The sequence below is a fragment of the Mus musculus genome, chromosome 2, assembly GCF_000001635.26.
Source record: "Mus musculus strain C57BL/6J chromosome 2, GRCm38.p6 C57BL/6J".
Lineage (NCBI taxonomy): Eukaryota > Metazoa > Chordata > Mammalia > Rodentia > Muridae > Mus > Mus musculus.
The window spans coordinates 23,031,699-23,051,979 of NC_000068.7; the positions used below are offsets into that span (position 1 = coordinate 23,031,699).

At 42.9% G+C, this 20,281-nt stretch overlaps 1 protein-coding gene across 13 annotated transcripts in view; it reads right to left on the bottom strand.

Moving 5' to 3' along the window:
- The window catches only part of Abi1 (abl-interactor 1), a 100,169-nt gene extending 91,626 nt beyond the window's left edge, over positions 1 to 8,543 (bottom strand). For 8 of the 13 annotated variants that reach the window (NM_001077193.3, NM_001077192.3, NM_007380.4 and 5 more), the window contains exon 1: positions 8,251 to 8,543. In NM_001077193.3, the coding sequence (NP_001070661.1) occupies positions 8,251 to 8,367 (117 nt within the window). In that variant the 5' untranslated portion in view covers positions 8,368 to 8,543. Of the gene's footprint in view, positions 1 to 7,924 lie in introns of all 13 variants that reach the window. The other 5 variants (NM_001377513.1, NM_001377511.1, NM_001377510.1 and 2 more) reach the window with 3 other exon arrangements.
- Between the last annotated feature and the right edge of the window lie 11,738 nt (positions 8,544 to 20,281).

A 20,281-nucleotide genomic window follows, 5' to 3' on the forward strand; every position in this document is an offset into this window, starting at 1 on the left:
CACAGAAAAACCCTATCTCAAAGGAAAAAAAAAAAAGAGCCAAAAAGAAAGTTGTGGACATTTATTTTGTGTAGTGATAGTCTCTTGCTATATCCTCATATGGCAAAAGGCCAAAGGGCAAACAAGCTAAACTCATTCCCTCTAACCTTTAAGTACTACCCCATTTCTGAGGACAGAATCCCCACGACAAGCACCCCCCAAAAAGCCTCAGTTACATGAGTCTTTAAGGTGTACCATCATTCAAACTACAAGTATATTAATAGTAAATCAGTAGAGTATTTTAAACAGGCAGTGGTGTTTTTGCTTTTTTGAGACAGGGCTTTTCTTCATAGCCTTGGCTGTCCTGGAATTCATTGTGTAGACCAGGCTAACCTTGAACTCAAGAGACCCAACTGCTTCTACCGCCTGAGTGCTAAAATAAATGGTGTGCCCCACCATGCTAGGCTCACTTTTTTTTTTTTAATACTTGTTTGCATGCATTCCCATGGTGTAAACATGAAAATCAGAGAACAACTGGTGATAGTAAATTCTCTCCTTGTACCACATGGATCCCAAAGATCAATTCAGGTCATCACTCTTGGCAGCAAGTGCTCTAACCCCCTAAGCCTTGCATCAGTCCAGATTTCTACTTTGAAAGTACCACAGTATTGCAACAAAAGCTCAGGAGGGATAATTGGTCAAAGGAAGATGTGTGAAGATGACAAAAGGATCATTGGGAAGCTATAGCAAATGTCTACTCAACAGTTAATGCAATGGATATAGAATAGACAAACTTAAGATGTAAAAGCCAGGTGTGGGTGGGGTAGAGAACTGGAAAGAAATTAAGTGCAATTATTGCTCTTGCAGAGGACCCAGATTCAGTCTAGCACCCACATGATGGCTCACAACTATTCATAACTCCAGTTCCAGGGGATCTGGCACCTTTTCTGGCATCACTGGGCATCAAGCAGGCATGTGGTATGCAGACACAGATGCAGGCAAAACATGCATACACATAAAAATACAAAATGTTTTTTAAAATGTAATAGAAGCCAGGATTTAATAAATGCTCTCCTGTAATCCCAGCACTTGAAATGTAACAGGAGGACATCGTTTTCAAGATCACCCTCAGCTACACAGCAAGTTCAAGAACAGCTCTGTCTGCAAAGGACAAAACAAAACAAAACAAAAAGTTATCTTCTGAGTCAGATGTGCACCTATACACTAGAACTAGCTGTTTGGATTACCCTGGAAACCCCTGGTAATCACACTAAGACTGCCGCTCCTAAAGGAACCAGCTCAGCCAGGGCTGTCTGGAATAGCTGGTACCAGGCTTTTGCTATCACATGCCCTGAGGGACTCTAGGTGCCCCTGCAACTACTGCCACCTTGGTCAGAGAGCTAGCGCTGTCCCCAGTAGAGGTACTACTCTGACTGATGCTAAGTGGTGAGACTTACAGAGGGCCTAAAATCCAAGCCCCAAAGACTATAATTAATGCTAGGGGACAAGGCTGTGACTGGTCCAAAGAAATGGTTGTGATTGGCCCAAACACAAAAATGGTTGCTCCTTTTTTTTCCTTTTAAGATTAGTTACATGGAGCTGGAGAGATGGCTCAGTGGTTAAGAGCACTGACTGCTCTTCCAAAGGTCCTAAGTTCAAATCCCAGCAACCACATGGTGGCTTACAACCATCTGTAACAAGATCTGATGCCCTCTTCTGGAGTGTCTGAAGATAGCTACAATGTACTTACATATAATAAATAAATCTTTAAAAAAAAAAAAAGATTAGTTATATGATTTCCAGCTTGTCTTTTCTCCTTCCAACCCCTCACGTACATTCACACCACACTCTCTTTCAAACTCATGGCCTCTTTTTCTTTAATTGTTTGAATATGTCTGTGTATGTGTGTGTATTCCTAAACACATAAAAACAACCTGTTCAGTCCAAATGATGTTACTTGTATGTATGCTCTCAGGACTGACCTTTTGGTATTTGATAAGCAATTAGGGGAGTGGGAAGGGACACTTCTCTATTTGTCTAGAGACCTTGTAAGCTTTTCCCCTCTCATATTAGCATGTCTACTGGTATAGTCCTTTTTCAGGTCGTGTTCATGCAACTATGCTGATGAGACCTCATGAGTGTAGCTTCTGTCATTTCTAGGAGACACTCCCACATCAAAAGATGCTCTGGCTCTTAACAATCTTTTCTACTCACTCTTACGCAATGATCCCCGAGCCTTAGGTGCAGGAGCTGTGTTGTAGATGTAATGGTTATAACTGGGCTCTACAACCCTTTATTTTGTGGGTTATCATTTTCTGTAATGGTTCCCCTCCATTGCAAAAAGAAGTTAGATGATGAAAGGTGAGGCATAAAGATCAATATTTAAAATGTGTCTATGCAAAATGCAGCTATTTAGAAGAGGTAGAAAGATCGTTCAAGCCAGAGGTGGCAGATGACTCTAAGCCATAAACACCATTTTCCAGAGACAACAGGACAGTTATCTTTATGAACTCACAGCAACTGTGACAGCAGGCACAAATCCTGCCCAAGTTCAAACCAGGCAGAAAAGCAGCACAGAGAAGGTCCCACTCTAGACCAAGAAGCTATCTGCAATTGATACCTGCTGGGAAAAGAAAATCAGCTTCCTACAATGAGGTGCCACTGGGAGGTATAACATGCCCCATGCGCAGGAGGAAATGACCAACACAAAACCAAAATGGACTCCTTTTTTTTTGGGGGGGGGGTGTTTTTTGCTTTTTGTTTTTTTTGGTTTTTTGAGACAGGGTTTCTCTGTGTAGCCCTGGCTGTTCTGGAACTCACTCTGTAGACCAGGCTGGCCTCGAACTCAGAAATCCACCTGCCTCTGCCTCCCAAGTGCTAGGATTAAAGGCGTGCGGACTCCATTTTTATGTGCACTCATTTTGTTTTGTTTCTTTCTGCTTTTGAGGGTTGCTGCTTTCGGGAAGTTTGCTTGGGCTCTCATGTACACATTGGTCAGGAGTTAAGAAAAACCTGGGAGGAGTTGGAAGAAGGCAAATAATCAGATCAAAGTATTCTGTATGAAAAAAAAATTTTAAATGTAGTTAAGGATTATGCTGGTTTAGAAGTGGCGGTTGATTGTAGGTTCTCTTCCAAGATCCATGACTTCACTAGTTCTGGGTAGTTGGCTAGGTTTCCAGTACTAAACATGCTTTCCCTCTTGTTGAGCAGGCCAGAATTCCAACAGATTGCTTTTTTAAAGTGACTCACTTAGTGAGTCAGCTGGGAGACATTCTCCAGTGCTGCCTCTCCTCATACTGGAGCATTATAGTCCATTAAAAAAAAAAAAAACCCACAGGTGAGGTGTTTCACACTACAGTCCCAACACTCGGGAGATAAAGGGAAGACATTGCCACCCATGAGTTTCAGGTCAGCCTGAGCTACACAGTGAGATTGTCTCAAAAACATAATAAATAAAACAAAAGGAATTATTTAAGCCACTTAAGAAGAATTAATGGGGATGAAGGGAGGCTGAAATATAGTTCAGCAGAGAAACTGCTGGACAGTGAAAGCCTAATAACCTGAAACCCAGAATAATCATCAGACCACAGTAAAAGGAATGGACAAACCGTCAAAGGCTGTGTGACTTCCAAATGGGCACTGTGGCATCTGCATGAATCCATCTATCCATCTCTTTCTATCTCTCCCTCCCAACACAAATACACACACCCAAGATGAACTAGTGGTAGTTTGGGGCAGGAATAGGAACAAGTAGGATAACACAGTTGTGAAGAATCACACACAGCTGCATAGCACAGAATATGGAAGATAGGGGCAGTAAAGGAATTCTAGGTCAATCTCAACTACCTACCAGTTAGAAATCAGCCTGGGCTACAATAAAAGGGAAGAAAGGGAGAGAGGGAGGAAGGAAGGGAGGGAGGGAGGGAGGGAGAGGAGAGAGAGAGAGAGAGAGAGAGAGAGAGAGAGAGAGAGAGGAAGAAGGGAGAGATAAAGTGGGGAAAAGAAGGAACTTAGTTTTACAGCTAATTCTTCTGTCATTTGTTTGAGCCAGAGTCTCATTCTAGACTAGGCTAACTTGGATCACTCTGTACCTCAACAGGCTGCCATGAACTCCTAGTGATCCTCCTACCACAGGATTACAGGCAACAGTCATCACACCAGGCCATCACATCACTTAGCGACAAAAACATTACCTTTCTTAAGATGTTCTATTTGCTTTCAGATTCTTGTTATGAACATGGATACACTTGCAATTAATTCTAAAATTTTTTATAAGTGGAGAAAAATCAACAGAGCCAAGGGTAAACTTATTTGGGTCAACAGAGTAGTACCACTAAAAAGCAACCCCAAAGTCCACTATATACGTATACTGTTAAAATTATCAAGTCAACTATTTCTTTATCAAAGTGCATTGTTATTTTCCCTATTATCCTTTCAATGATGTACTTTGAAAAGAAAATCCTACTGACTGAGCAGAAAACCCCTCCCTAAAATAGACAGACCCTCCAGCAATAACCCAGCTATACAGAAGTCTGAGAGAGAAGCCCATCTTTGTTCCTTAGTGCTGAATCCATCTACCCAACTGCTCACTATTCCTGCCCTCTGTGCTATAGATGCTGACCCTAAATTCTTAAGTTTTCACACACAATAGTTTTTAGGGAAGAGTGACAATAAAATCTGCGCAGCACATTGGGTCAGCAGTAGGTTTAATACATGATTGTCGAATCACACAGATATGGAGAACCAGTCTTAATTGAGTCTGTTTATTGAGTTTCTATTGTGCTGTAATCTTTCTACTTTGTATTTAATCCTTATATGCTGGCTGTCATAGGGAGTGCCCTCATATAAGTAAGAAAATTTAGACACAGGAAAGTTAAATAAATTTTGCTTGGCTATACATTTAGTGATTGGCAGATTCCTTAGGTGTGACAGACTCCACAAGTGGGTAGAGTAGTTTGTATATCACACAGTTTTCATGAGAATCTAGACCTCAGACTAGTTCAGGAATGTTCTTAGAGTAAGTAGACCTGTTGGACCAGTATGGGAACCTGACAGCTCCAGCAACCATTCTTTTGAAAATACATTCCAAGTTCTAAGCTGCAAACAGAAGAGCAGGTAGGTTTGTACTTTAGAGCTGGCTTTTCTCTGAGCTAAGCAGTTAAGTGTGCAGACTGCTCTTCCAAAGGACACAAATTGGATTCCCAGCCCCCATATCAGGAGGCTCATAACCAACTGTAACTCCAGCTCCAGGGAGATCTGATGCCACTGGCTTGTGTAGGCACCTGCATTCATGTGCATATGCCCAGCAGAAGCACGCATATATACATATGATTTAAAACAATAAAAATAGGGCTGGCAAGATGGCTCAGCGGTTAAGAGCACAGACTGCTCTTCCAGAGTTCCTGAGTTCAATACCCAGCAACCACATGGTGGCTCACAACCATCTGTAATGGGACCCTCTTCTGGTGTGGCTGTTTCTCCAGCCTCACCCCATAACTTTAAAACTCCATTCTTTTTAAGGAGCTGAAGAAGCTTTCAATAAGATCTGCATTTAATAACTCAGTTTAAGTACTAAACTCAGCAGGGCCCAAAGCCCAAGAACTAGCCAAAATAACTTCTCAGCAAACAGGGCTGAATTTTCCAAACATAAGAAAACAACAAAATAATTATCATGGTAAAACACACAGCAATCGTCTCACAGTAAGTATGACAATTTTTCTCCTCAGGCATGGTGATTCATGTTTAATCTCAGTAGATGAGACAGAGAAGAGAGATCTCTGTCACCCAGCCTAGTCTATGTAATAAGCTCCAGACCAGCCAAGATGGCATAATAAGACCCTGTCCCCCATCTCACCCCCCATAAAAACCCTTTCCCACCTCAGCTGGGTATGGCAGCTGCATGGCACCTGGAAGCTGACAAGAGGATAGAAAGTCAGCAGCCTGGTCTAGAATGAGATTGTGTCTGAAAACAAACGCAAACTTTACACACAAAGAAAAACAAATAGCACAACTACTTATCCTAATCAGCACTATTACCAATTAAAGTGGGTTGCTTTAAATTGTGTGTCTATCCACTTTTTAATTGTTTGTGGATGTGTCCATGCACTCCTGAGTGCAGGACCCCATACATCCAGAATAGGGTGTTAGATCCCCTGAAGCTGGAGTTAGAGGTAGTTGTAACCTGCCTCATACAAGTGCTGGGAACCAAAGATGCAACAAACCCAAGGTTTTTCATACTAAAATAAATAAAAGATGTACATTTTTTAGTATCTATAAAATACAAGATCACCTTTCTATTTCCACACTATATCCACATTTCTGTATGATTTTGAAATAGGTTTAAACTCACTCATCGTACCTATGTGTATGCATGTGTGTATGTGTGTATGTGTACTGAATGTGTGTTTGGTGCCCACAGGTGTCAGAAGAGGACACGGACCCCCTAGGATAAGGATGGCTGTGAACCACTATGAGGGCGCTGGGAACTGAACCCGAGTCCTCTGCAAAAGCACCAACTGCTCTTAACAGTGGTTAAGGCAGCCCTTCTGCTGCTTAAAATGTGTTTTTAAACAGCCATATAGTTTTCAAAACCAAGTTATACAGAAGACACAGGAAGCATTCAACAAGTTTATGAGTAGATTACCAAAGTCAAAGGCTGGAAACGAGAGTAGGAAGACAAACTCCTTGGAGTACCACTCCAGATAGAATGTTACTAATATGGAAAATGACAAATACTCAGACAAGTCTCAAGACAGCATCTCCTTCTGAAAACAAAATCTACAGGAATCTGCTAGAACAGAAATTAGCCGCTCTTGAAAATGATAATCACATGAAAGGCACTTTAAGAAATACTGCAGGTCCAAAGTACAATATTCCTTATTTTTCAAAGACTGTTCTGGTTTTGCCTTATCAACAAGAAATGAATTTCTATTCTCATTATCTGATACAAAGAATTCCACTACTGTATTTGCTTCTAGTGAAAACTGTTAATTTTTACTCAACCATAGGGACAAGTCAAACTACTACATACAATTCACTTACAATCGCTGATAAACACAAGCAAGCATGGCATAGTAAAAGTGCCAAGAATTTCCTGATAAATTAAGGAGCAATTCTATGTTATGACTTAAAGACTACATAATGTTTGCTAATCTACTTTATTCATATTCTTCTATGTATTAACTCAGTATAGAAAGAAATCTCAGAACATAAGCAACCACGATAACACTACTGCGTTCAAGGCCAACAGTCCAAGAACATTTAGAGGAAGAAAAGTATTTAACAGATTTCCCACTGAATTTCCCTATGAATCATTCGTGCTTTATAATAACGAGTATACATTATGCTAAAGCGGAAGTAAATATGAGGAGGTGGAAGAGGAAAAGCCCAACTTGAAAATCGCCAAGCACGCATTTTTCCTTCAATTAAAAGAATTTTAATATGGATTTTATCACACCCTCAGCAGTCACTCTCCGCACTCGATTAGGAGGTCTGTACAAATGTGACTCGTGACAATTTTTTTAAATAAATAAAAGGCACACCCTCTAGGATGAACTGACATAATCACCCTCACCCCACCCTCCAACGACACACACACACCCCACTTTTCCTTCCCTGCCCATTCCTCTCGCAGCTGTCCCAGTCCTAGGCTCATCACACCGGACATGGGGGCGACAGCGAAGTCTGAGCTCCAAGGAGACCAAGGGAGGCTGCGGGATTTCCAGGGGGACCTCAGCCAGGACCGACCCCAGCCAGGGAAGGCTGTGGGGGGTCTTAGGAACCAACCGCAGCCAAAAGAGGCAAAGCTGAATACAGCCCGACTAAGAAGAGCGGCCTGCAGTGAGCGGAGACCGGGAAGGAAAGACTGCCGGGAGCACGTCCCGGCCTGGGAAGGCTGCAGGAAACAGATCCCTGGCGGGGAAAGCGGCGGGGTTTAGGCGCAGACCTCAGCCAGGGCAGGTGGTGGGGAGCACAGCTGGGCCGGGCAGACGGCGAGAAGCAGAGCTCGGCCGGGGTAGGCTTTAGGGAGCAACGCCCGGGCAGGCTGTGGGGAGCACAGGCGGCCCCGGGCAGGCTGCGGGGAGCGGCATCGGGTCAGCGGCGCCCGCGGCGGCCCTGCTCCTCACCCATTTTCTCAAGGCGGCCACTTCCTGTATCGCCGCGGCGGCCGCCGCTCGGGCTGGGGCGGAGGGTGGCGGAGTAGGGCAGTCCCCACGGCGCCCAGCCTGCCTGTCGTCCCAGCCGCCCCCGCCGGCCGCTCAAGCTCCTCACCTGTATATAGTTGTTTTCACAGTAGTCCGCCACCCGGGTCAGGTTCTGGTAACTCTCTATCAGCGCCCTCTTGCCAGACGGGATCTCCTCCTCTAGTAACATCTGCAGCTCTGCCATTTTCCACCCCTCCGCATCGCTTCCTCTCGCATTAAAGAGACAGAGGAAGCTGAGTCCGCCGGGGACCCGAGCTCCGCACAGACCAGACGCCAACCACCCACCCTCCCTCCGCCGGGTATTGTGGGACTGCACCTCCTCCTCTTCCTCCTTACTCTCCCCGCCTCCTCCCCCCCACCCCCTCCACCCAGGACGCACAGCCGCCACAGGCTCACTTTCTCGCGAGAATCATTTCCCCCATGACAACGGGAGTCCCCCACCCATCCACTATAGCAATGCTTTCTGGGAATTGTAGTTTCTTCCTGGCTAGGCCGCGCATGCGTCTAAGGAACTTCCAAAAACTAGGAAGACTTTAAAAAAACCAATACAGTTTTAAATCTTGAGAGTCTTCTTAAGGCCCCAGAAGATGGCGCCACAAGTTGATCTAGACAACGAAATTTTTCCTATGAGAACATTGAAAATTGGCAGAACTTACTTAGGAAAGTCAGTAAGTCAAAGGCATCCAATCAGATAACGATTAAAAATAGAAATCTGAATCCTGACTTCCTCAATTTTGTAAGAGAGACTTTGCCTTCTTAACTTATGCCCCAATTCATTTAAAACCCTGAAAACTATCAATTCTCAGATGTACATCATGCAGTAGTGCTTGATATTGCAGAAACAAATGAAGCAAGGATAATTTGTACCCTAAAGAATTGAAAGAGGGAGCTGGCGAGATGGCTCAGTGGTTAAGAGCAGTGACTGCTCTTCCAAAGGTCCCGAGTTCAAATCCCAGCAACCACATGGTGGCTCACAACCATCCGTAACGAAATCTGATGCCACTCTTCTGGAGTGTCTGAGGACAGCTACAGTGTACTTACATATAATAAATAAATAAATCTTTAAAAAAAAAAAAAAGAATTGAAAGAAAGCCGGATGGTGGTGGCACACGCCTTTAATCCCAGCATTTGGGAGGCAGAGACAGGGGGATTTCTGAGTTCGAGGCCAGCCTGGTCTACAAAGTGAGTACCAGGACAGCCAGGGCTACACAGAGAAACCCTGTCTTGAAAAACCAGGAGGAGGAGGAGGAGGAGGAGGAGGAGGAGAAACTACAGAAGAAGAGGAAAAAATAAGAAAGAAGGAGGAGGAGGAGGAGGAGTTTTTGTCTTGCATTGTACAAAATTGTTTTGTTCTTATTTCTTATCACTTGCTCTGCAAATGTCTCAAAGGGTCTTTGACAGTATTTCAAGCTGTCATATCACCAGAACTATTAAATTATTTTGAAATAATAGGCTATGAAAAGAGTTGCCTAAATTTAAATATTATTTACAGACCTATATTTCCAGTCCTCTCTGGGACTCACTGAGAATCACAATTTTTGAAGTAACAACAGTACTCAGCAAACTTTTGGAAATTGTTGTTGAAAACAATGACAATAAATATTGACAAAGACATGGGGAATGGCAAATCTTAGACACTGGTACCAGAAATGTAAATTAGTTCAGCCACAATGGAAACCAGGGTGGAAGTTCCTCAAAAAGCTAAAAATAGAGCTAACTAACATATGATTCAGCCCCACCACTTCCTGGTATATGCCCAAAGGACTGTATGTTTACATACCACAGAGATACATGCACATCTGTGTTTATTGCTGTTCTCAACAGCCAAGATCTGGGCCCTCCACAGGTGTTCATCGAGAAGGACTGCATTCGTTACTTTTCTTTGTTTCCTTTTGTTCCTCCCAAATATTAAAACGTTACACGTGTGAGAGTATGTCTGTTTGTGGGTGTGTGCACATGAGTGTAGGTGCCTGCTGAGACTAAACACAGTACATGTCCCTAGAACTAGAGTTATAGGCACTTGTGAGGTACCCAACATGAGGACTCAGAGCTGTTCTCCAGTCCTCTGCAAAAGTAATACATGCACTTAAGCACTGAGCCATCTCTCCTGTCCCCCTTCATTTATTTATATATTATAATTTTAATTAAGATATAACTATATATAATATATAATTTTAAATTATAATAAAATCATAGCATCCCTGCTTTTCTTCCTCCAACTCTCCCTATGTAGCCCCCCATTTTCTCTTTCTCAAAATCATGACCTCTATTTCTTAAATTAGTATGTGTATGTATATGTGTATGTGTATAGCTTCCAAAACATGTAAACCTACCTGCTCAGTCTCTATAATCCATATGTATGTACATTATGTCAAGGCTGACCTTGACATTGGATATCCAGTTCGGGTGCTCTTCCTTGGGAATGACTATTTCTCTTGCTAGCTTCCGATAGCTCTTTGTCAAGGGTTGAGGGTGGATGAGATTTCCTCTTCCTGTTAATAATATCTGTTCCTGTTCTAATTCAGGTCTTGTTTAGATAGCCATGTTGATGAAACTTAGTGGGTGAGGCTTTGTTGTCATTTCTTTTTTTTTTTTAAATATTCTTTTCATTACGTATTTTCCTCAATTACATTTCCAATGCTATCCCAAAAGTCCCCCATACCCTCCCCCCACTCCCCTACCCACCCATTCCCACTTTTTGGCCCTGGCGTTCCCCTGTACTGGGGCATATAAAGTTTGCGTGTCCAATGGGCCTCTCTTTCCAGTGATGGCCGACTAGGCCATCTTTTGATACATATGCAGCTAGAGTCGAGAGCTCCGGGGTACTGGTTAGTTCATAATGTTGTTGCACCTACAGGGTTGCAGATCTCTCTAGCTCCTCCATTGGGGGCCCTGTGATCCATCCAATAGTTGACTGTGAGCATCCACTTATGTGTTTGCTAGGCCCCGGCCTAGTCTCACAAGAGACAGCTATATTAGGGTCCTTTCAGCAAACGCTTGCTAGTGTATGCAATGGTGTCATCGTTTGGAGGCTAATTATGGGATGGATCACTGGATATGGCAGTCTCTAGATGGTCCATCCTTTTGTCTCAGCTCCAAACTTTGTCTCTGTAACTCCTTCCATGGGTGATTGTTTCCAATTCTAAGAAGGGGCAAAGTGTCCACACTTTGGTTGTCATTTCTAGGAGGTGAAATCTCACAGCTAGCTTCGGGTTCCTCTGGCTCTTACAATCTGCCTCTTCTAAAGTGATCTCTCCAGCCAGGGGTGGTGGCGCATGCTTTTAATCCCAGCACTCGGGAGGCAGAGGCAGACAGATTTCTGAGTTCTAGGCCAGCCTGGTCTACACAGAGAAACCCTGTCTCGAAAACAGGGTTATATCAGTTCTGGTTTTCTGTAATGGTCTTCGTATGAGGCAAGGAGAAATTTCCTGCTTGAAGAGTGAGAACTACATTTACCTACAGGCATAGGAAACATATTTAGAGTGTAGTTATGGATTATGCTGGTTTAGTAAAGTGGTGGTTGTAGGTTTTCCTCCAAGATCCATGAGTTCATTAGCCCTGGCTAGTGGGCTGGGATTCCAGTGCCAGGCATGACTTCTCTTTTGATGAGTAAGAATATAATCTGTCTAGAAAGCTGAAGTGGTGTTTCTATGAAAGCAGCCTGGAAAAGAGGTATGTGATGTTTTGCTAGAGCCGATGCTTGAGAGAACGTGTGATGTTTAGAAAGGGTATAAATATAACCTAGCAGACAGTGGACAATGCTGTATGGTATTGGCTCACCTTGCCATCCATTGCTGGTCATCATTTGATGTGACTTCATAGGTGGTTTTTCTTCTTGCCACTTCCAAGGACTGAGGCAGGTTGGCAGAGTCTTATGATTTCTTCTGGATCGAACTGCCATCGCTGATACTCTAATGGTGTTGGGGCTGGAGAGATGGCTCAGTGGTTAAGAGCACTGACTGCTCTTCCAGAGGTCCTGAGTTCAATTTCCAGCAACCACATGGTGGCTCACAACCATCTGTAATGCGATCTGATGCCCTCTTCTGGTATGTCTGAAGATAGCTACAGTGTACATAAAATAAATAAATAAACATTAAATAAATAAATAATTCTTCACTTGATCTTAGCCAAAAGACCGAGAAGCGATAATAATTCTTAAAAAAAAAAATAAAAAGAGACTGATGTTTGTGAGTGGATCCAGTGACCTGCTGACAAAGCAGATTGGATTTGCTCCAAAGAACTGTTTCTAAACAAGAGCGCATCCTCCTTTGCCCCATGAACCTTTCCTTTCCACTACTTCTGATGGGTGGTGGGCTAGAAGGGAGGCTAAAGCATTAAAGAACCCTTATTAAAAATAGATTTTTAAAAATATATATATAAGCCTACAGAAAGCTCCTGATTACCACTAACTATTCATTCCACTACTGCATCCTTAGGGTTGTTGTACAATGTCCCTCTACAGGCATCACAGCTGGGTAGAATTATTGCTCACTTCCTTCCCTTGGAAGCGTGCGTGCATGGCACATTCTAGTATCATGAAAGCTTGTCCTCAGGAAGGAGGCTTTCAGATCACAAAGAGTTCAGATCAGCTGGGTCAGATGTCTGAAGCATATGGTGTAGTCCCGTCCCCGACACCACCCCAAGACAGGGTAGCCCCAACTGTCCTGGAACTTGCTTTATACACCAAGCAGACCTCGAACTCAGAGATCCCCCCTCCTCTCCCTTCCAAGTGATGGGATTAAAGACACCTAGGTTATCTTTAGCAATGGAGACTTATCTTCAACTTCTGGGAGGCAACCAAAGGCACAGAAATAGCCTGAAATGTTTTGGGAGACTCTTGGACAATCTTGACAAACAAAAAAGGGTTTTTATGCCTGGTGTTGGGGCATTGTTTATGACTCTTCAGGGAAAAGACATTGTCACCCTGGATGGGCAAATATCATTTAAACTATATATGTATATGCAGGCTTACATGTAATTTTAGGTATATTGGTAATAAATGATTTCTTAAGATTTTTCAGACACCTTAGTGGTTATTTTACCCTCTTTCTTCTGTATTAATTTATCCTCTCCCTAATTAAATCTCCATTCCTTCTTTCTTTAAACATTTTTATAACATTATTTATTTATTTATCTTGTGTGTATATGTGCCTGGTATGGGTGTGTAACTATGTGTATGTGTGAGAGAGCTTGCATGTGTGGAAAACGTGTAGAAGCCAGAGGACAATTTAAGGAGAAGGTGAATCTCTCTACCATGTAAATCCCAGAATCAAATCAAATTCAGGTCATGTGGCTTGAAATACAAGCACCTTTCCTTGCCGAGCTATCTCACTGACCCACATGGGTGCTTTTTCTCATCAGTGTAAACAAGCACCTGAGAAGAATTAAGTTAGGAGAGAAAAAAAATCCTTGCTGTTATTTTATGTTCAAGCTGATCGAGTCCACCCTGGTGAGAAGCAGAGTGGGAGATGTAGGAGGTAGTTGGCAACATTGTTTATGCAATTAGGGAGACAAAAGAGTTGGATGCTGGTGTTCAATTTTCTTTCTTCTTTTTATCCAGATTAGGTTCTCAGTCCAGGGAACAGTGCCTCCCACACATTAGGCATGTCTTCTGGTCTCTGCTCACCTAATCTGCAGATTGTCATAGACATGCCCAGAGGTTTGCCATTTTCCATTCTAGATCCTTTGAGGTAACAATATTAAAGTACACGGGAATGAGTAAAAAAAAAAAGTTCTGTTTAGGAACTGAGGAGATGATTTGGCCAATAAAGTGCTTGCCTGGCAAACAGGTCTCAAATCTGAGTTGGATTTGAGACCCATATTTTTTTATTAAAAAAAAATTCCAGACTTGGTGGCACACACTTATAGTCCCAGTGCTGCTGGAAAGTACTGGGGCTTGCTGGCCAGCCAACCTTGCCTAATTGGTGAGCTTTGAGTAATGAGATATCCTGTCTCAAAAAAAAAAAAAAAAAAAAAAAAGAGGCATTTGGTATCTTAAGCCTTCAGCTAATCTGACCCTGCTCACATTCCCCAGATTATATAAACCTTGTGTCACATTAAGTAAAGTTGATCTGCCTCCCCACAGCTGGTCCTGGCTTCTGATGCTTTTAAGGACCATTATCAGCCAAGAATCCCTGGGGGCAAGGAGGGACACAGGCATATTTAGCTAACAGGGCCCTAGATCTTAGTAGGCCCTGAGAACTTAACACAATTGACTCCGTGGTGGAAATACTAGTCAGGCTATGAAATTTAGCACATAGCACCACCTGCCAAAAGTAAAACAAAGACCTGATCCATCGAAGTCCATAGTCATGAGAATGACTCTAAATGTTCTCACCTTGCTTTTTGGCTTCTGTAGTCCTGCTTCTGGTTAACTCTTCTTGTTAACAGAAGTGTGTCAACCCAGGATATGGTTTTTGTGCTTAAAAGCTCACCCCAAAACAGGGTCGGGACTATACTGGGGTCACTGGTCAGCTAGTAAAGACTTTATATAGGTGTATTAGTTAGGGTTTTACTGCTGTGAATAGACGCCATGACCAAGACAACTCTCATAAGGACAACATTTAATTGGGGCTGGCTTACAGGTTCAGAGGTTCAGTTCATTGTCATCAAGGTGGGAGCATGGCAGTGTCTATGGTGCAGGAGAAGCTGAGAGTTCTACATGTTCATCTGAAGGCTGCTAGCAGGATACTGGTTTCCAGGCAGCTAGGATGAGGGTCTTAAAGCCCACACTCACAGTGCCATGCTGACTCCAATGAGGCCACACCTACTCGAACAGGATCACAACTTCTAATAAGGCCACTACCTGGGCTGAGCATAGACAAACCATTGCAATAGGCTTCATCCCTTGTCTGAGCAGTCTTCTCTGGTAACCACCTCACAACAATAAACGGCAAAAAATTTATTGAGCTAGGGGAAAAAAGGTGAATTTTTGACATTTGCAAGAAAAGTTGATGAAAAGAATGAAATAGACTGGATGAGTCAGACTCAGGAAGACACATGTCATATTTTCTCTCACATGCAGAATACACAGTTAAATTTGTGTGTGTGTGTGACACTGTAAATGGAAACACTCAGAAAAAGACCCAACCAAGCTATGCTGTGTTGAGGGTTGTAAATGAATATATGATTTATTTGAGTTTCATCATCTTGAGCTGCTAGGCATGGTGGCCCTTACCTTTAATCCTAGTGCTTAGGAAGCAGAGGCAGGCAGATCTCTGAGCAGTAGTCTTTCTAGCCTGGTCTATAGGGCCAGTTCCAAGACAGCCAGAGATACACAGAGAAACCCTGTCTTCAAAAACAAAACAAAGCAAAAATTCTTTAGCTATTTTTTTTTCTTTAGCTATTTGTAGTGCCCTTTCTTTTAAAATGGTGCTATTATTTACCTTTTATAGTTATGTCTGTTTTGCCTGCATATGTCTACTGTATGTGCGTGCGTGGCTGGTGCCAGCAAAGGACAGAGAGGGCATCCAAGCTTCTGGAGTTACAGACCGTTGTTATCCACCAAATGGATGCTGGGAATATACCCAAATCTGGGTCCACTGTCATTAGCTGCTGAGCCATTTTTCCAGCCTCTATTTTTAAAATTAATTAATTTACTTTACATTCCAACCACAGTTTCTCCTCCCTCTTCCCTTCCCAATCTTCCCACCCTCACCAGTCCTCCCCCCTTTCTTTTCAGGAAGGGGCAGGCCTCCCATGGATATCAACCAGCCTTGGCATATTAAGTTCAGTAAGACTAGGCGCATCTTCTCCTATTGAGGCTAGATGAGGCAGTCCAGTTATGGGAAAGGGTCCCCAGACAGGCAACAGTGTTAGAGACAGTTCCAGACCCCTCCAGCTCCTATTTTTAGTTACCCTTAATATCCATTTATTTCTCATTCCTATATCTGACCTAATGCCCTTTTGAGTTTCAGATAAAACTTTTGAAATGGCTTTTAGGCTTTTAGATTCATGTCTATCAATCTGAAAGTTAAGAATGCAGCCACATAGTGTCTGAGTAGGTAGCAGAATTCACTCACCTTACTGGCTATGGCCTTCCTTCCTAAGTTTCCCCACTCTGTATCTGGTAAATACATCGATTTAGTATTTTCTCTGTTTCTATAACTAATAACAGCTCTAGACATGCATATAACTGTTTCCAAGGAAGAACATATCCATGGTGGTTTGAATAGGAATGGTCCCCCTAGACTCATATATGTGAATCCTTGGCCTACAGGAAATGGCACTATTAGGAGATGTGACCTTTATTGAAGAAGGTGTGGCCTTGTTGGAGGAAGTGTGTCACTATGGAGGCAGGCTTTGAGGTTTCAAAAATGCTCAAGTTTTACTCAGTGTGACACAGTCTCCTGCTGCCTACAGATCAAAATGTAGAACTCTCAGCACCTCTCCAGCACCATGACTACATGCTTCCTGCCAAGATGATAAACCTCTGAAACTGTAAGGCAACCCCAACTAAGAGTTCTCTCTCTCTCTCTCTCTCTCTCTCTCTCTCTCTCTCTCTCCCTCCTCCCTCTCCTCCCTCTCCTCCCTCTCCCTCTCTCCCTCTCCCTCTCTCTCTCTCTCCCTCTCTCTCTCTCTCCCTCTCTCCCTCTTTCCCTCTCCCTCTCCCCCGCCTCTCTCTCTCTGTAATCTCTCTCTCAGGAGGTGGAAGCAGGAGGATCAGGACTTCAAGGTTGCTGGATGGTGACGCACACACATCTTTAATCCTAGCTCTTGGGAAGCAGAGGCAGGTGGATCTCTGTGAGTTCGAGACCAGCCTTGAAGTGGGAATATCTGGTTTCATTGGAGACTTAGTTGTGTCATGTGATGTTTTTCTGACGCTGTCTTATGAGAGGATGTTCTGCTGAGAACAGACAGGAGGTGTTTTTCTGGAAGCTGCCTGGTGAAAGGGCATGTAATGTTTTGCTGTAGTAGACGCTTGGGAGGACATGTGATGTTTAGAAAGAGTATAAGTGTAACCCAACAGACAGTGGACCTTGCTCCAGCATTGGTTTCCTTGCTGGTCTTTGTTGGGTTTCCCTAATGCTGGTCTTTGAAGATGACACTCTTGTATTCACTCACCTTGCTTTCATCTCTGATCTTTGCTTATTGTGACATTGTGGGAGAAATGCACCAAAGAACTTCTGTTGGTGCTCTGGCTGCTTCTTGCCACTTCTGTGCACTGAGTAGAGGGAAGCCTTGAGGTTTCTTCTAGATGGAACTGCTGCTGCTGATTTGTGTTTGGTGTTTTGCTAGTGGACTGGACTGCTGACAACGAAGACTGGAATCACCCTCGAAAAACTACTTCTAAACAGGTCCACAATTCCCTTGTCCTATTAGCCATTTTCCTCCCCTCCCTTTGGTCAGTGGGCTAGAAGGCAGGTTGAAGCATTGAAGAACCCTTATTAAAATAGGTTTTGAAAAATACAAGCCTACAAGCCTGGTCAGGAGAGCAAAGTCCAAGATAGCAAGAGAAAGCTACACAGAGAAACTCTGTCACCAAAAAAAAAAAAAAAACAACAACAACAACAACAAACAAACAAAGGAACAAACAAAACCCCCAAACAACAAATGTGACAAATGTGTTCAAAGTCATCCTCAGATACCAGGTGAGCTTGAGGCCTGGACTATACACATACCCTGTCTAAAAGTAGAGAAAGCCAAAACAGTAACAAAAGAAAGTTATCTCAGATTGCCTTTGAGGTGAAAGCCATGTTTTGCAGGAACAACACAAAGGTAGGAAGCTTGTGGTGAACATGAAGAAGAAAGTCTAAAGGGAAGTATAAGCAAAATAAGGAAAGGTAACAAAGAGCATGTGACATGTGACATAAAGGCAAACACAGGCTGTGGGGGTGGAGTCAGCAGGAGGAAGGAAGGTAGTTGTGGAATGGCAAAGTATAATTATATATAAAGTTACCAATGTAATGCTGTGGAGAGCCGAGCCGTGCCGCGAGCAATCGCGTGTGTGCCGTGAGCAATCACCATTATAAGATGGCGCTGGCTTCCACTGCGCCTAACTAGTAGACAAGCCTTATGCGCAAGTGCAAGAGTGAACTCACGCCTAGTCACTGCCCATCTCTCGGCGTAGTAATGGGGTGATGGGCGAGCAATGAATCAGGAGCTGTCACACCACATCAGGTGCTGAAACGTCACGCTGCGGGCTATATGAGCAGCGCCATTTTCCCGGTTCGGGGTCTTCCCTCCTGATAAGTAAACAATAAAAGCTTTGCCACAGAAGATTCCGGTTGTCCTGAGTGTGTTCTTGCCGGCGGGGACAAAAGCTCGGGATATAATGCAGTATATACATGAAAGTGTTACAGTGAAACTCATTACTTTGCATACTAATCAAAAAGAAATTAAATGCTAGCATGGTTGCACATACCTGTCGCCCCAGCACTGGTGAGGCAGAGGCAGGACGATCACTGAAAGTTTGAGGAAGGTCTGGTGCATATAGAAAAGTCCCAGACAGACAGCGTATGGAGAAACTATTGCCAATGCAACAACAAAGAAAGAAAAACAACACATCCCAAAGAATGAGGTGCAAATAACCTGTGTTTTGGTTCCTAGTGTCCACACAATGGTTCACAATTATTCCTAATTCCCAGTCCCAGGGGATCTGAAACCCTCTTCTGACCTCTGCAGACAGAAGACATGGGTGTGGTACAGAGACATACACACAGGCAAAACACTCAAAATAAATCTAAAGAAAAGAAGAAAATAACTAACTGAGAGCTAGAGACAAGGAGTTTCCTGCATTCACAGCCAGCCTGTAGGAAGATAACCATAAGACAAGGTACCACATTATAACTGATGGCTTTCCATGTTTTGTTTTGTTTTTTTGACAAGGTTAAAATACTAATAGCATCTAATAACTTAGCTTGTTCTTGAGAGAGGGTCTCATATCCACTGTGGACTTGAACCTCTCTATAGCTAAGTACAACACTGTGTTTTTTTTTTTCCCTTTCTGTTCCTGATTTATTTCTCTTAACATAGTTATCTCCAGCAACCTTGAACCATCCTCCAAGGCTCAAGTGCTAGGATCACAGGCTGATTTCTGCCATGCCTCATTTAAGCAAGTATTAAAGAGTATTGTGCTAAAGCAGGTGGACTTCTGAGGCCAGCCTGGTCTACAGAGTGAGTTCCAGGACAGCCAGGGCTACACAGAGAAACCCTGTCTTGAAAAACCAAAACAACAACAACAAAAAAGTAAAATGGAATGTGATTGAAGAAGACATTCTATAGTACCTTAAGATATCTATAGGGAAGTATACCTGTACATGTACCCACACATGTTCCCACATGTGATCACACACACACACACACACACACACACACGTACCAGAATAAAATAAAAGAAAATGAAATTGCAATAAAATAAAGAGTAACAGTGTTTGTATTAAATGTAATGACTTTTGCCAGTGTTCAACCTGTAAATCCAACCATTTATTTATTTACTTATTTAATGAGACAAAGTCTGTTGTAGTCTAGGCTAGCCTCAAACTTAGTATGTACCCAATGGTAGCCTTGAACTGATCCTCCTGCTTCCATCTTCTCAGTACTGGGATTACAGATATGTGCCACCACATCTTGCTTTATGAAGTGCTGGGGGCTAAAGCTAGGCTTTATGCATACCAGGCACTAATCCAGCTAAGCTAGATTCCCTAGCACCTGTACCCTTCTTTTAATGGACATAAGCAAATTAATTTGGTAATAAAAAAGTTTGTGAAGTGCACATTCTGGACAGATGGGAAAACATTTTACAGGTTGAGTTTTAAGACAGTAGATAGCTGACAATGATGGACGTTGCTTCAGAGAGATAAAGAGATCAGCTATGTAGCTAAGCCTGGTAATATGCCATTACAACTCTAGCACTTGGGAGGTTGAACCAGTAGATTTGCCTGTTGGAAGTCAGCCTGGGTTACAAAACAAATGATTTCATCAAAAATCATGTCTACAAAAAGAGATGTGTGATGTGACAGGCAAAAAAATTATAATTTGGATTATTTTGGTACATAATTGCTGATATTATCTGGCACATTACACTGAAAAAACTTCAGAACTCTGCTTTCTGTTTGTTTTTTGTTTTTACTTTCTGTGTAGATAATTCACAGCACTGT